The sequence below is a fragment of the Strix aluco genome, chromosome 2 (genome assembly GCF_031877795.1).
Source record: "Strix aluco isolate bStrAlu1 chromosome 2, bStrAlu1.hap1, whole genome shotgun sequence".
Lineage (NCBI taxonomy): Eukaryota > Metazoa > Chordata > Aves > Strigiformes > Strigidae > Strix > Strix aluco.
The window spans coordinates 120,222,384-120,239,638 of NC_133932.1; the positions used below are offsets into that span (position 1 = coordinate 120,222,384).

The window sequence follows — 17,255 nt, forward strand, 5'->3', positions numbered from 1 at the left end:
AACTTTGATGAGATGCTCTAATCTTTCCTAAACCTGTGAAAACAATTCGTTTCTAATTCCAGATATTTTTGTTCCCAGTCCCTCTTTGCGGGATAATGAACTTGAAAGACCAGCTGCTGAACAATTAGAAGTTCCAGAAATGGCAGTATAAAATTATAAACCTAACTCCCTTAACATTTTCCTTTGGAGTGAAACTTCAGAGTAGAGCTCGTAGGTTTTCTGGAAGAGGTAAAAAGCCTGTTCTGCAATTCTGCAGACGTGCAATTCAGCCCTTTGCTAAAAACAGCTGAAGATAAAAACTGAATGCTCTATCTGTGCAAATAAAACTAATTTAACTGTAAAACATGGCAGGGGGGGAATTGCAAACACTAGTGTTTGTATGATTTAGATTGTGATTACTTAGTTCATGCTAAAAAGCACACATAAAACTCCATTTCAGTTGTAAAAACTGCACGTCCATTTGTAACAAACATGTACCTGCTTAAAAGGAATTTGCCAAAGAAAGCTTAGCAGAAAATGTTATTATGGAAGTTTAGAACTTTGCTATACATGGGAGTAAAATGGCTGTGTTTTTTTCTAACACCTCCTCCTTTATTCCTAAATTAAGTAGAAGAGGAAATAAAATTAATAGATTAAAAATCCCACTCAACTAAACTATTCTTTAATTTCAATAAACAATTCAACATCTTATAGGTAGATTCAGACTTCTATGACCATTAATCTTATGCTCTTGTACTGAAATTACAAGAAAGGGTGCATAATACCACCTACTGTGCATCATTCACATTCATTAATTCTACCCATATTAGTGCACGAGAAAAACAAATTTTATAGAAAAGGAGATCAAACAGTGGTAATTCTTAGTTGTTACCAAAGTCACACATACACCAGTGACTCAGACAACATGAGGAACCCATTTCCCACTTTGTTGAGCCACCCACAAACCTATGCAATTTCTGAGCCACATTTCCTGGGTAACTTTTCTTAGCTTGTTGCCTCAAACCACCATTCCCAAGGGAAGGTAAGCAGGAAGGTAAGTCATGTCTTTGACAAAATAAAATTACTCCACTTATCAAATCTTCTCTGAAAACATGGATTACAATTGATACCCACACCCTGGCTAAGTAACCATCCCAGCTGTTTAAAATTCAAGGCTTTGAAAAATAACTCCACTTATGATATATTTCATGTTTCAAAAGTCACTTCACTAAAATTGCTCACAGAGATTTACAGTTCCATTTTAACACTAAACTTCACTTGAAAGATATACTACTTCACACACTATATTAAAATATATACAACTTTACTCTTCAAACTTACTTTTTCCTGTTCTTCACTTCTATGCATAAGCACCTAAACACAGTATTTTAGGACAACAGGTAAAAAAACCTCCCAGACTATGTTGGTAGATATTATGTAGAATTAGTACAATGATGCAAGTGGAATTGTTCCACTAACCAGTCTTCCTGATCTGGGTATAACACAAAATTCCTCTCCTTAACTGTAAGCAAGTTTAAGAGAAGTGCAGCAGAAGTGGGAACGGAGTGTAAGAGCCTAAATAAACGTGGAATATAAAAAGGCAAGGCAATATAACAAAACCTCTATGCTACTGTCCCTCAGAACCTTGACATGTCTATTTGGACGTTCAGCTTGCTTTATTGTGTACTCTGTATATTTCAGGCCACATACAAATTCAGCCCTCATCTCCGCCAGCTTCTCTAACCAGTACTGTAAAAAAGCAATATCCTCTACATCTTATTGTACATCTCATCTACATATGAGTAACATCCTCACCTTTACTACTTCACCATTTTCATATATATATTAAGGCTAGTTCAGAGAGGCAAGAAGTAGGAAATACAAGGTCCTAGACTAAAATAAGCACTGTGTTTTACGGTGAAACTAATCTTAATCACAAAGATAGAGCACTCATTTTTTTATCTATAGCTGTTTTCAGCAAAGGACTGAATTGCATTTCTCCAGAATTGCAGAACAGGCTTTTTACCTCTTCCAGAAAACTTATGAGCTCTACTCCGAAGTTTCACTCCAAATGAAAACTTTCAGGAACTTGGGTTTACTTATTTTTGAAATTTTTAAAATTCATGTCTCTGATTAATCTCTGCTACCAGCAGCTCTAAAAATCAGTGTAACGATTGTAGCAAAGTTACTACACAAAGCAAAAAAGTAGCCACAGGGAAAGCTTTGCTATGTTACTAACTAGTGTTCAACATTCTAGATATTCTTAAGGATATCCTAATTGGAAATAGCCAGGAAGAAACAGACAAACTTAAATACAGATCTGGAAATATGTACTTTAAGTTGAAGAATCCAAAAACTTCAGATATGTTTCCAGTTGTCAGTGGCAGAGGCATGAGATAAAAAAAAAAAAAGTTGAAACCAGTGCAAAGGTAAACAGTGTTTCTCATTTCACTTAAGTCTATGGAAAATCAGCTGCTTTCTTTGCTTCTTCCCTCCTAACACCAGGCTCAAGCTGCAGTTCATCTTGCAAGGACAGACTCTTGCATTTGCTGACAGCTCCATTAAAGCTCTACAGAAGCATCAAGATCTGCTAGCATGAATACAACTCCAGGTTTCCTTTGTGCTGCAGTAAGCTGAGGTGCCTTCTGTTCCAGAACCTGGAGAAACCCTCACATATCTTCACATCACGTGAGTGAATCGGTTTAGACTATCCTGTCACTGCAAAGGGAGCAGGCTGCAAGTCCAACACAGCCCCTGAAATAAAGCACCCTACTTTAAAAGTGCCAGAGTCACATATACGTTGAGAGAAAAAAACTCTAGGGAACTCACCTAGTAATGGTTCAGTCACCTACAGGAAAGCCACGGTCTCAGTGTGGGAGAGCAGCTCTCCTACAGGTAGGGTACGTGCTAGCTTACCATGTAATGGCTAGCTCCTATGAGGTACTTCAGTATTTTCATCACACTACAATTTGTTGTATCTCACCAGGATTCAACACATGATTGGTCATTCTAATTTCGCGTTTAAAGAAGGCTCTCTGAGATTATGCTTCTCACTAAAAAAAATAATTTACAATTAGGAAAATTATGTGCTACGGGAGTTTAAATGATGCCCTTTAAAATCATGACAGCCAGTCAGATTTGGATTCAGCTAGTATCCATTCCTAGAATAAGAAAAAAATATTTCACTTCATTTTCTCAACTACGTAGAAAGCTGAACAATGATGGGGGAAAACCAGAGAAAACGCTTAGTTCCTGTTTATCCTAGCAAAAACAAGACCTGTCTAAACCAAACTTACATTTGATTATGCAGGCTTATTTAGAAAAGATATGGAAAAACCTTACAGAATTTTACACCTCTCCTTTCTTACCCAGGGTTTTTTACTGTGCTGAGACACTGGGTTTTTCTCCCTAAACATTAAAGCAGAAGTACCTTTTACAGCCTCAAACAGCATGAGGCACTGCCAATCAACACTAACCTGGAATCAAGTTTGCTTCTGTGAGAGCACTCTGATGAGCAGAATCGGGGAACAAAAGACCTTATCTAGTTCCAATTCTTGCATTGGTTTATTGTGTCATTATAAACCAAGTCAAATCACTGTATAATCTTTTCCTTTGTAATGCCAGACTCACACTTTACTGTCTTTAGAAAACTCACTAATTAGTAAGTTGTAGTGCTTAAAAACACTCCAAGTGACCAGAAAGGCCTATTTTAGAACAGGTGTCTCTGTAGTATTTTTCCTAAAACACACTGTGCATATATATCTTGTTGTCAATGTAAAATATTAATGATTCAAAGGACAGTTGCAAAAACATAACTAGTCAACACAAAGGCTTCAGTTCAGTAAGAGTCATCTTGCAGAATCAAGGCCTTTGACTCTATTTTCACTTACTGTACACCTATTATTCTTTCAAAACAGCTGAAATGGAATGCTGACAAATCTCATAGGCCTACGTTTCTTTTTTCTACTATACAACAACATGTCTTGTCAAAGTACGCATCAGTCCTTCCAGAGATCCTTAAACATACAGCAAAGAGATGGACTACAACATTAACAAGAAGGTAAAACTGTCTGGGCCCTGCTCTAAAACCACGCTCTTCCACAAAAAGCACATTTCTTCTTATGGGATATTATTTTTGTTACCAGTGTTCTTGGATTCTTCAATTTTAGATTTTTATTTAAGTCTTATCTGCTAAAAAAAATCTAACTACCCACTTTGGCATAAAAAAAATACAGAGACATGAATTAAAATTCATTTCAATTATACTTCAAGAAAGATTTTTTAAAAAAAATCTTTTTAATACTAAAACCTTTTTTTTGGATACCAGGAAGAAACAAGGCTATCAATTATTTCTCATTTCTTCAAACTGAGTGTCTCAGAGTAATACAACCAGCCATTTCAGGCAAATCTATGCATCCAAAATAGGTCAGATCACTAAAATGTAAGTGGCACTTCTTCAGAACCCCATTTAACTATAACACAGTGCTGAACACACATACACTTCTATATTTATGTATATTTTAAATTGCTGATAAAGCAGACAACCTTCCCAAGGCTTTTCACCCGAACTAGATGTTCACCACATCAACTGATATTCTAGAAACACTGACTGGAAGCATTAGTAACAGTTGTTTAAAGTAGGCCTGTCCTCCATGCGCTGGCATGGCCTCAAAGGCCACAGACAGTCCTTCTCCAGACATGCCACAAATATCAGGACAGGCAGTCCTGAGCTCGAATACTGGACTGTCATACTGAAAACTTCTGTTCAAATCCGCAGCAGCTTGGGGTGACTGACATCTGCCATCAAACGCCGGGAAAGTGCTTGAAAACATCTGACTACAAAAGCAAAGCTGCTTAACCTAAGCGAAAGGCCTCCAGGAGTTCTTCTTTGCAGAAAAACTGAGCTTAACAAAAAAGCTGGAATACGGTGGCAACTCAAGTAACGACACCTGCCCACGGCAAAGACCTTTTTCAACTCTTTGATTAACTTAAAACTCATTTTCCGTACACCTAGGTCTTCTTAAATAAACAAAGGGACGACACCGTGCCCTGTCTAACAGCACGACGCAACGCAGTTTCCCAACGACGCGTGTTTGGGAAGGGAGAGCCGGGGGGGAGGGCGGCGCTGGCAGCCCAGGGGCCACCGGCCGGGCCGGGCCGAGGCCAGCGGTCCCGCACCGAGCGCGGGCGCGGCGCCAAGGCCCTTCACCTGAGGGAGGGAGGCAGGGAGGGAGGCAGGGCCGCCGGCCCCCCCGCGCCTACACATCGGCAACTTCGGGGAGCGGCGCCCGCGGCCTGTCCCCGCCAGCCGCCCGGCCCGGCCCGGCCGCCCCAGCCACCCGCAAGGCCCAGCCGGCAGCGGGGCAGCCCCGGCCGCCGCCGCCTCCCGCCGGGCCCGGCCAGGCCCCGCTCTCACCTTTAAGAGATTAGACGTCGCCATGATCCCCCCCGCGGGGCCTCCCCGGCCGGCGGCGGCGGCGGCAGCGGCTCCTCTCCCCGAGCTCGGCTCGGCTGCCCCCGGCCGCTGCCGCTTTACATGGCCTCGGGCCGCCCGCACGCCCGGCCGGACCCGCGGCGGCGGCAGTAGCAGCGGCCGCAGCGCTGGGCTCCCCTGCCCGGGGGCGAGGCCGGCGCCAGGCTCGGGGCGCTCCGCAGCGCGACCGGCTGGGTCCTCCGCACGCAGCCGCCCCTCAGAGCCTCATGGCGGCGTCCGCCCAGGAGGCGCTCGGCAGCAGCCCCGGCTCCATGGAAGGGGCCGGCCCACATGATGCGGCGCCCAGGAGCCGGCCCCGCCGCCAAGCGCGGCCGCTCGAGCTGCGGGCTCCGCCGGCAGCGCCCCCTGGCGGCCCGCCGCTGCGCCGCGTGGTGCAAGCACCGCCCCGCCCCGTCCCGCCCCGCCGCGCCCCGCCCCGCCGCGGGGAGCCCTTGGCCCCCACGGGCCCTGGGGACCGGTCGAGAGGGGCCAGCGGCCGGGCAGCGCGCGGCGAGGCAGCTGCTCTCCCTCGGGGCCCCGCGGCCACCCCCGCCTCAGCGACACTCCCCGGCCAAACCCCCTCCCGCACCTTTCCGCTCCCCCCACGCCTTCTCCTGGGCAAACCCCGCTGAAGCGGAGCCACATAAACGGACGACCAAATGCAACGTGGCTGAACAATGTGGTTTATAAGCAGAGAAATAAATTTATTTCTTACTCGGTGGAGGTTGGCGAGCGTGGGCCTCCACCCCAGCTTGCTGTCCCTGCGAGGCCACGGGTGATGCCACACCGGCCTCTCCAACCGGCCTCCCGCGTGCCTCATGGAGGAAAGCACCGCTTGGCTGATAGGGGGAATGTACACTACTGTAGTTAGAGGACATAAGAAAGAAGGACTTGGGCAAAGATAAGGGGGGCTCCACACTGAGAAGCACCAGGTGCTGATGATGTTGCTAGGTTACTATCTTTTGGGTCCGAGCAGAGACTTCCTCTAGTCCTTGAGGAGGCATTTGAGGGGGGATGTGTCAGTGATAAATCTCCCAAATTCCGGTACAAACTGACCTGGGAGTTTGGATAAGGAGCAGAGAACAACTGAGGCTGCGCAGGACGGCGAGGTAAAAAGTTCATTGGTGAGGAAGAGGAGATACTTCATCTATACGACCCCTGCCCAGGAATTTAAGACCACTGCCCAGGACCTGAGGAACCCAGGACGCATGCGCAGGAGGAGGAGACCTAATTATCATACGGAGCGGGGATAGATCATAGATATGTATAGGCGTTTTATGAATAAACATTACTTTGTACCATATAAGCAAAGACAAAAGCCACGGGAAGGCGCGCACGCCTGAGGTGGAGCGATCCCCCGTGCGCCCAGCGCTGAATAAACATACCTGCTTTACAACTACAAAGTTGTAGAGTTCTTTTCTCCGCAAGTCATTTTGGCACCCCAGATGGGACTCTCTCTACTCGGCTGCCGGGACCGCTGAAGAGTGGACTTCCTAGGTGCGCACCCCGAGCCCTTCTCGGAGGAGCTCCGCTCCCGGCTGTCCACGGCGGGAGTAGACAAGAACCATCTAATTCGCGGACCAAGGTATGTTTAAAGGGTAACGGGCTGCTGGTAAGACGCGCAGAGACGTCTGGCGCACAGCTTAGTCCCAAGAAGGGGGTACTCATTTTTTTGGGGTTTTGCAAACTGAGTGAGAGGGAATCCGGGGATCATTTGACCACCTCGACCAACTAAATAAGTGGGTATCGGGGTTTATGGGAGCGTCATTGACCGCCTCAGGGCTCGGACCTCGCAGTTTGCTTGTTAAAACTTGTGGAGTTTATTGAATATTCCAGATCCTGACTTTATGGCAAATGGTTAACGGTTTATGAGACATTCTGCAAACGGATTTGGTGGTTGTTTGAACTGTATTTTATAGTGTGAGTGAAAAGTGTGGTGGGCCCTTTAAGTGTCTGTGTAGTATCTGTGTATCGGTGGAGCTGTGCTCTGCGCTTTGTTTGTCTGCGTATCTGTGACTCAAGCAGGCAGGGTGTGAGTGAGACTAGCATCTGTGTGTCTGTGTGTCTGTGTGCCTGCATGCCTGCAGGGTGCGAGTGAGACGCAGCACCGCTGCGAAGCGTGTGACAAATTGTATCTAATGTAAATGCATCCACAGATCTGCAGATTTTGTAGAGGTTTAAGAGTGATTATTGGTGTAGGAGGTATTAACAAAGTGCGTTGATAGCTAACGTAAATAGTACTGTGTAAAGTGCTGAATTTGTGATTTTTGGACAGTAATAATGGGGAACCAGCAGGGAAAAGTTATAAAGAAAAGCCCGCTAGATTGCATACTTACACATTGGAAAGATATAGCGGGGAGGGGAGGCACGGAAAACAAGAAAATTATGATTAAATATTGCAACCAATGGTGGCCACTTTATAAACTAGAAGAGGAAGCTAAATGGCCACTGAATGGGACTTTAGACTATCATACATTGCTCCAATTAATGTTATTCCTAAGGAGGGAGGGAAAGTGGGACGAGGTGTCTTATGCAGACATGTTCTTTACCCTCCGGAACCACCCAGAGTGGCAGAGGGACTGTGGATTAATACCGCCACAAGACCCTTTGGTGCTCACCTTAGAAAAAGATTATAAAGGGGAAATGAAAGGGAAATTGAAGCGGTGCTGCTCATCATGCAGCATTGGGCAGAGGTGCACAAGAGGGGACAAAACCAGAAGGGCGAGAGAACAGAGCTTAGAAGACGACTTACTCAGAACCCCTCCCCAGCCGCAGGAGCAGGAGCAGCCCCGGGAGCTGGATATAGATTCAGAGGAACAGTCCATCTCTCCAGACAGCCCAATTGCGTCCCGGACACGGGGAAGAGCCCCTGAGGTGCTTCAAGCACCCCTCAGACAGGCGGTGGGACCTCAAGGTGGCACGGTACTAATAAAAGTACCATTTTCCACCCCTGATTTGGAAATATGGGAAAAGAAAGCTAAAGATTACCGGAAGGACCCTGAAAACGTAACTAGACATTTCCGATTTATCATAAAACAACACAATCCCGATTGGGAAGATATTCAGCTGCTATTAGATTATCTGACTGAGACAGAGAGGCAGCTGGTTTTGAAAACAGCACAAAATTTGGCTGAAGATCATTATAGAGCTATTGGGGGAGATTATAAAGAATTTCTCCCTCTGCACGATAACCCAAATTGGGATCCTAACCGATCTGCACATATAGAAAGGCTACAAGGTTATCGTGAGTGGATTGCAATAGGAATGGAGAGGGCAATCCCAAAGACCATAAACTGGTCAGCACTGTATGAGATCAAACAGGGTCCATCCGAGTCTCCATCAGAGTTCCTGGATCGGCTGAGAGATACAATGCGCCGCAATACCCCTCTAGATCCAAGCTCAGAAACGGGAATACAACATCTAGTTTCTCTGTTTCTCAGACAGGCCACAGGGGATATCAGGAGAAAACTTCAAAAGCTACCACTTCCTGGGGGAAGGAACCTAGAGACACTATTAGAGGAAGCTTGGGAAGTGTTTCGAAATAGGGAAGATGTTTACAAGAGAGGGCACAAGAAGATTCTAGCAGTAATTAAAGAGGGGGAACAAAAGAAATTGGGACGACCTACACTTAAAAGAAATCAATGTGCCATATGCAGGGAGTTTGGGCACTGGAAAATTGAATGTCCAGAGAGATGGAGAAACAAAGGGAGGGCAGGAAATGGAAACCACCGAAAGCGGCATACGTTAGCCAATCTAGAAGAACAATGACGGGGACCCGGGGAATCTACCCTAGCGGATCCGCTGGTTACAATTAAGCTAGGGACGGAACAAAAGGAAGTGGAATTTTTGGTAGACACTGGAGCAACATATTCAGTCTTAAACATGGATCTAATGCCCTTAGAGGAAGATTATATCACGGTGGTGGGAGCCACTGGCCAAAGTGAAAAGGTGTACTTCTGCAAGCCTTTAAAATACAAATTAGGAAAACAGTTAGGCATACACAAGTTTTTGTATATGCCTAACTCCCCAAAAGCGCTACTGGGGAGAGACTTATTAGAACAGTTGGGAGCATCCATCAGCTTCAATAAGGGAGAGATTACTCTGGAGGTAAACAACCAAGAACTTATACAAATCATGAGCTTATCTCTAACCAGTGTCCCCACGGAAGGAGAAATTAGCGAAGGAATTATCAGTCAAGTGTATCCTGGAGTGTGGGCCACTGACACGCCTGGGAGGGCGAAAAATGCTCCACCTGTGGAGGTAAACCTTAAAGAAGGACAACAACCGGTAAGAGTTAAACAATACCCCTTGAAAAAGGAAGATCAGGAGGGGATCCGGCCAGTTATTGAAAGGTTTTTACATATGGGATTATTAAAGGAATGCGAATCTAATTTTAATACTCCCATATTACCTGTCCGGAAACCTGATGGGTCGTATAGAATAGTTCAGGACCTAAGAGCAATAAACAAAATAACAGAAGATCTCCACCCAGTGGTGGCAAACCCATACACGTTGCTAACAAAGTTAACTCCTGAACTAACCTGGTTTACCGTTCTAGACCTCAAGGATGCTTCCTTTTGCCTCTCTCTCCACGAAGCCAGTCAGAAAATATTTGCATTTGAATAGGAAAATCCTAAGAGTGGACGTAAAACTCAATTAACTCGGACGGTGTTGCCGCAAGGATTTAAAAACAGCCCCACTATATTTGGCAACCAACTGGCAAAAGACCTTGAGCTGTGGGAAGCCCCGACTCCACCTGAAGAAGGGAAATTGCTCCAGTACGTAGACGACATCCTAATCGCCACCAAGACAGAAGAGACCTGCGTAGCTTGGACGGTAAGTCTTTTAAATTTCTTGGGACTTCAGGGCTACCGGGTATCTAAAAAGAAGGCCCAAGTGGTGAAAAGTGAAGTGATATATCTGGGCTATGAAATTAGTGCTGGAAAAAGAACCCTAGGGCAAGCTCGGAAGGAAGCAATTTGCCAAACTCCAAGACCACAAACAGTGAAGGAATTACGAACGTTCCTGGGAATGACTGGTTGGTGCAGACTGTGGATCTATAACTATGGACTACTTGTTAAACCATTATATGCACTAACTGTCACTGAACAGAAAAACCTCCAATGGGATAAAGAGGCCATACATGCCTTTGACTCGCTAAAGAAAGCCCTGATGTCAGCCCCAGCCTTAGGACTCCCAGATGTAAGTAAACCATTTTTTCTCTTTTCACATGAGAAGCAGGGAATTGCATTAGGAATACTGGCACAAGATCTAGGCCCATACCGTTGAGCAGTCGCCTATTTCTCCAAGCAATTAGATACAACCGCTAAAGGGTGGCCCGGATGCCTAAGGGCGGTTGCAGCAATAATTTTAAACATACAGGAAGCACGAAAGTTCACCTTGGGCCAGAAAATGACTGTATTAGTATCCCACACAGTATCGGTGGTATTGGAAATTAAAGGGGGACATTGGCTTTCACCCCAGAGATTTCTGAAATACCAAGCGGAGTTGGTGGAACAGGATGATGTAGAAATTGTAGTAACTAACATTGTGAACCCAGCCTCTTTCCTCAGTGGAAACACAGGAGAACCAGTACAACATGACTGCCTGGAAACTATTGAAGCAACGTATTCAAGCCGTGCAGACTTAAAGGATAACCCCATGGAGGATACAGAGAACTGGTTTACAGATGGAAGTAGTTATGTCCTGAGCGGCAAAAGGTGTGCTGGATATGCTGTTACCACCACACAAGAGGTACTGGAATCAGGACCACTACCCGTAAATACATCTGCACAGAAGGCAGAGATAATTGCTCTAACCCGTGCACTAGAATTAGCCCAAGGCAGAACTGTGAACATTTATACAGACTCAAAATATGCCTTTGGGGTAGTTCATGCTCATGGAGCTATCTGGAAGGAAAGAGGACTACTAAACTCGCAAGAAAAACACATCAAACATGGGAAGGAAATTCTAAGGCTACTAGAAGCTGTCCAACTTCCAAGAAAGGCGGCAATTATGCATATTAAGGCACACCAAAAGGTGAATTCTGATTTGGAAAAAGGAAATGAACTGGCGGATGGGGAGGCAAAACGAGCAGCCAGAAGAGAGGTAGAAGTAGAAGGAGCCCTAGTCCCTGACGGACATACTACCATGGAAGGTAAGCCTAATTACACCAAAGAGGATCAGAAACTCATTGCAGACCTAAAAGGATCATACAATGAAGAGGGATGGGCCATCACTCCCCAAGGGAAGGTAGTAATTCCTTCCTATCTAACTAGACATCTGGTACGAGAAGAACGTCGAAAAGGACATTGGGGAGCAGAGGCCCTATATAAATATTTAATCAGAAGCGTTAGAGCCAGGAATTTGTATACCATAGTAAGACAAGTAACTCAGCAGTGTGATATTTGCCTCCAGACTAATCCTAAGAATACCCCCAATCTGGAAGTAGGCCAAATTGGGAAGGGAAATGGACCTGGACAACAATGGCAGATTGACTTTTCAGAACTTCCAAGAAAAGGGGGGTATCGATACCTATTGGTACTAACAGATACCTTTTCAGGTTGGCCAGAGGCATTCCCCACTAGAATGGCCAAAGCCCGGGAAGCAACAAAAGTACTAATACAGGAAATAATTCCACGTTTTGGGGTCCCAGCAACCATGTCCTCAGATAGAGGACCTCATTTCATTTCAAACGTGGTCCAGCAAATTAGTCGCCACCTGGGCATAGATTGGCAACTTCATACCCCGTATTGTCCCCAATCCAGTGGGCAAGTAGAGAAAATGAATCATCTAATTAAACAACAAATAGTGAAACTCGGCCAGGAATCAAATCTGACCTGGCTCCAGGCTCTCCCTTTGGCCCTCTTGCGCATGTGGGCCAAACTGAGACCTAAGGAGGGATTGAGTCCTTTTGAGATACTGTATGGTAGACCTTACGCGGTACAGAAGGGAATGTCAATGCAAGTTGGGGAGGAAATTATGACCTCATACATGGTAGCCCTAAGTAAACAGCTCAACAAAATTGAGAAACATGTATTTGGAACTCGGGGTAGAGGATTGGACGGGCCTGTACATAATATACAACCTGGGGACTATGTGTATGTTAAGTCTCTTGCAGAAAAGACGCTGGAACCGCAGTGGGAAGGACCGTTCCAGGTACTACTCACAACCTTCACAGCCGTCAAGACTAAAGAATACTCAGCTTGGATACATCATACCAGGGTAGAGAAAGCACCTTATCATAAACCAGAATGGAAATCAACATCTACAGGACCATTAAAGCTCCGCATCCGAAGACAATAATATGGACAGGGATATATGTAAGTTGGATACTAAACCTCGCAAGCACCCTTAGAGAATCACAGGATCCAAGCGGTATACTGGTAGCAATAGTCACACAGAATGAGGTAACGACCCTCTATACATTACCCCAATATGATGATTACCCCGAATATGACAGTAATGAAACCATAGTATCTGAATACGACAATGACGAAACAATGATTTCTGTTAAGGTGTTACGAGGAAACAACATTACAGTGAGATGCCGAGTAATCCCTAGGTCGGATACAAACCTTTATAATGACAGTATAGAATGCCATGAAACTAACACACATGACAGCCGTATATCAAGGGGTAAGACCCAAGGTCAGGATTGTTGGTTAAACATGACTACTTTGCAGTACTCTCGTAAAATCACATGTAACACTTCCTCCCTACTATGGGGAATGCTTATGTTAGAAATTGAAGAACCTATTACCACCCCACCACCTGCTATGCCTATGCGAGCAGCGGAATCACGACCACAGATCTTTAAAATAGGCCCATATGTGATCCGGAAAGCTGGTCAACAAGTTGTACTGTTTAATCCCCAATGGTCACTAAAGCAGGTGGAGGTACATTTACAGGTGAACCTGGCAGATGTACAACCAAAGTGCCTTCCATATGTAGAAACAGCTCAAAAGGGATGGACAGCCTGGCTAAAATCTCCCACTGCTAAGAGACAAAAGAGAGACACAACGGGAGTTTTAGGAACAGGATTGGGAGTGTTGAACAGTATAGATTCAGAAGTGATAATGAATAAATTGGCAATGGCAACCCAAGACTTGAATCAGTTACAGCATCCTCTACATTCATTGTTACTAACCTTAGGGAATCATCAGCAGCTAACATCTAATCTTCTCCCCGAGTGGGAAGAAATCAGTATAAAAGACCATTCACTAATAATAGAAGGGATGGAAGCTTTACAGAACAGCTCATCCCTAGCTCTTAGCTGTATACAGGCACAAATGTGGGTACAATCAATTATCTCCAATATTCTGAGGGAAGGAGAGGAAGGAATCCTTCCTATGGAGATCCGAAAGATAATTTGGGATAAAGCACTTAGCCAAGAAAGGGAACTACAATCCTGGTGGAAAATGGTAAACTTCACGTATGATAATGTGAATGATAAGATAACTACCTATGTATTAACCTTAGCAAAAGCTGCTCAATATAAAATTTACCCTATTACCGCCATAGGACTATATCATAAAGGGACTATAATCAGTCCAGTAGGACACAAAGGATGGGCATGGCAACGCGAAGGTAAATGGCAGACAATTGACACGGAGCTGTGTACTAGCTTGGGACACCAGGGATATATCTGTGAAGGAAACACCATAGAAGCTCAAGATATGTTCCTAGATACACATCAGAAAGAGTGTAACTTTGAAGTACAACTCTCTCCCAGTAATCGCACAGTTCTAATTTACATAGGAGAAGGATGTATCTGTCTACGAACTTCTTGCAAAACCCTAATAATCGATAAGTATAGAAAAGAGCTAGGAAACTACTCCAATCATTGTGTGTGTAATTTCACTAAAATTAAAGGGTGTGACTTCAATTATGCCGTTCCTGTGTTAAGCTCTCAGGTAATAGGAATGGAGTACAATTTGTTTAAAAAATTAAATTCTACCCCCGTAGGCATGAACTTGGAGAGAACAAAGGAAATGCTACAGCATGAAGACCTACTCTCCGTTCTCAAAGAAGTAAGAGAAAAAGGGAAAAGGATGTTAGTTGTAGTAAAACATGATGTAGAACAGATTCATGAGATTCTAACAAAAGTACAGAAGGTGGGAGAACATCATTGGTGGGACACCCTCCTAGGATGGTCACCGACGACCACCGGAATCCTTAACACGGCACTTCAACCAGTAATAGTATTACTAATATCTGTAATACTATTGTTGATCCTCACCATAGCTATATACATATGGAACTGGAGACTTACTAAACGTTTACAAATCATGTATGATGCTTTATATCATAACCCGAGCTTTAAACATATCAAAAGTTAGGAAAATAGATTATGAGCTAACCAAATAGTAAAAGAATTTACTAAGTAGGAAGAAAAGGGGGGAATGATAGGGGGAATGTACACTATTGTAGTTAGAGGACATAAGAAAGAAGGACTTGGGCAAAGATAAGGGGGGCTCCACACTGAGAAGCACCAGGTGCTGATGATGTTGCTAGGTTACTATCTTTTGGGTCCGAGCAGAGACTTCCTCTAGTCCTTGAGGAGGCATTTGAGGGGGGATGTGTCAGTGATAAATCTCCCAAATTCCGGTACAAACTGACCTGGGAGTTTGGATAAGGAGCAGAGAACAACTGAGGCTGCGCAGGACGGCGAGGTAAAAAGTTCATTGGTGAGGAAGAGGAGATACTTCATCTATACGACCCCTGCCCAGGAATTTAAGACCACTGCCCAGGACCTGAGGAACCCAGGACGCATGCGCAGGAGGAGGAGACCTAATTATCATACGGAGCGGGGATAGATCATAGATATGTATAGGCGTTTTATGAATAAACATTACTTTGTACCATATAAGCAAAGACAAAAGCCACGGGAAGGCGCGCACGCCTGAGGTGGAGCGATCCCCCGTGCGCCCAGCGCTGAATAAACATACCTGCTTTACAACTACAAAGTTGTAGAGTTCTTTTCTCCGCAAGTCATGGCTACCAGCCAAACCCGTATTTTGCAAAGCCAAGTCACTTCCATGTGCCCAAACCTCTGGCTAAGCCATTGCTCTTCCTTCCAGGCTTCACAAGTTTTCTATTTAGTAAGAAGTGTTTGGGTTTATGTACCTTTTAGGAGGGATTTCGAAACTTTCAGGTTTTATTTCTAGAAAACAAAATTTTGCTTTTTAAAACTTTTAGCCTTCATCTGAAATGTGTCTTGAAGCAAATTTCAACGAGCTTTTCGTACAGGAAACCTGAGAGGTGATGCCACCTGTTCAGCCTGGACGGCTGCACCGCCTGCCAACAGCGTTCCCTTCATCTTCCCTGGGGTGTAGGGTGAGGGACGTGATTTGGAGATAAATTCATATTATAGGGACCTTGAAGTGTTAGAAAAGCTGTAATAACATATTCAACAAATCTGTACACTATAGAAGTTTTGATAATGTTGACTAAATATGGCCTGCAGCCTTATTAACTTAATAAATTAAGATAGCCATGTTAAGGCCTTCTCTTAATTGAGAAGTGGAAAGGAAGTACTGAATAATTTCCTGTTTTGACAAAGTTTCCAGCTCCTGAATGCCTCAATTAGTCTATAATTTTTCTTTGCTTTTACTCTATATGGTATATTCTATGCTATATTTAAGTGTACAGTATTCATTGAACATATAATGCATGCAGTTACACAGTTGTATGTATAGTATATAATTATGCAATAGAAATCTAACTGTATTATGTACTGTCCGTTGCATGTATATTCTACAACAGTGCTGAAGTTACAAAGCCTCCAGCAGGGTCAGTGTATTTGTGCATCAGCCGCTCCACATACTACGTTACAGGTATGTAAGTACCAGAGAAGCTGAGATACAGGCAAATGTTCTATAGACTGTGATATGAAGGCAGTTATTTCTGGGAGTCACTATACCATGAATTGATTTATCCTCTTTTCCCCAAACCCTTTTAAAGTGTGATCATTTCCAATTATTTGAGATTTTTTGTTCTTTTCAATTTCTATTGCATCTATTATTTTTTTGAATATATGCTTGCTATTAAAGCCACAATTCAGTGATGTTTTTAAACTGCTTTTGAGAAATAATTTAGACACCATTCAGCCAGAAAACAAAGTAACTATAGAGAACTTCATCGCAGTTCCGTTTGATGCAAAGCTTAGAATCACAATGCAGATCATTAGAATATTATAACTGCAAATTTTGCTTAACCAGCATTTAGGCTAAATGAAGTTGGGCTGTGTTTTAAAATGCTGTTTTGAAATGATGGATTTCTCTGTATTTGCGCTTTTCACGCAAACCTACCAAACATTGCCACAAAAATGTAAGAGTACACAGGATGCAGCAGTATCTGAGTACCTTTCACAGCCTTGTATGTTCTAAGTATCCTTAGGTACCTAGTAGCCATTGCTGTTACATTATGCAGTTGGCCTAGAAGGGTCAGCAATGAAAGTACTGAGTATAGGAGTGCTTGCATCCTGCCCAGATGTGCTCTTGTGCAGTAGTTGTGACTATGCTAACCAAGGAATAAAGAGAACTTGAACACCTGAGAAGCAGTGAGGTAAGGAAACAGTAGTACTTTTTACTGATATTAAAAATAATGAGCACCTTATTTTGCATGGCTTACATAATGACTAATTTTTTTCTGAAGATCTGTGCATTAATTTTCTGGAAAGTAAAGATATCCAGGACCCTCAAGGTTTTGTGGTATTTTAGTACCACTTCAGGGTGATTTGCAAGTACCCAGTGTTACATAATCTTGTTTTATTTGCTTTAATTCTATTGCAAATTCTGAT

General features: G+C 43.9%; 2 protein-coding genes across 3 annotated transcripts in view; one reads left to right on the forward strand and one right to left on the reverse strand.

The window, feature by feature from the left end:
* CUL5 (cullin 5) overlaps window positions 1–5,731 on the reverse strand; it is a 32,938-nt gene extending 27,207 nt beyond the window's left edge. For both annotated transcript variants that reach the window (XR_012622122.1, XM_074816130.1), the window contains exon 1: window positions 5,396–5,731. Coding sequence is in view for 1 of the 2 variants with exons in the window: in XM_074816130.1 (XP_074672231.1) it covers window positions 5,396–5,419 (24 nt within the window). In the remaining variant the exon portion in view is untranslated. The remainder of the gene's footprint in view (window positions 1–5,395) is intronic.
* A 7,341-nt stretch (window positions 5,732–13,072) lies between these two features.
* Window positions 13,073–15,355, forward strand: LOC141920293 (uncharacterized). Its single transcript, XM_074816992.1, has 2 exons — window positions 13,073–14,227; window positions 14,276–15,355. Coding segments are annotated over exons 1-2 (1,107 nt in total). The 5' UTR covers window positions 13,073–13,122; the 3' UTR covers window positions 14,278–15,355.
* Window positions 15,356–17,255: the final 1,900 nt, after the last annotated feature.

Coding starts and splice junctions, on each gene's coding strand:
- LOC141920293 (XM_074816992.1), top strand. CDS start 13,123: ATGACTACTTTGCAGTACTCTCGTAAAATCACATGTAACACTTCCTCC.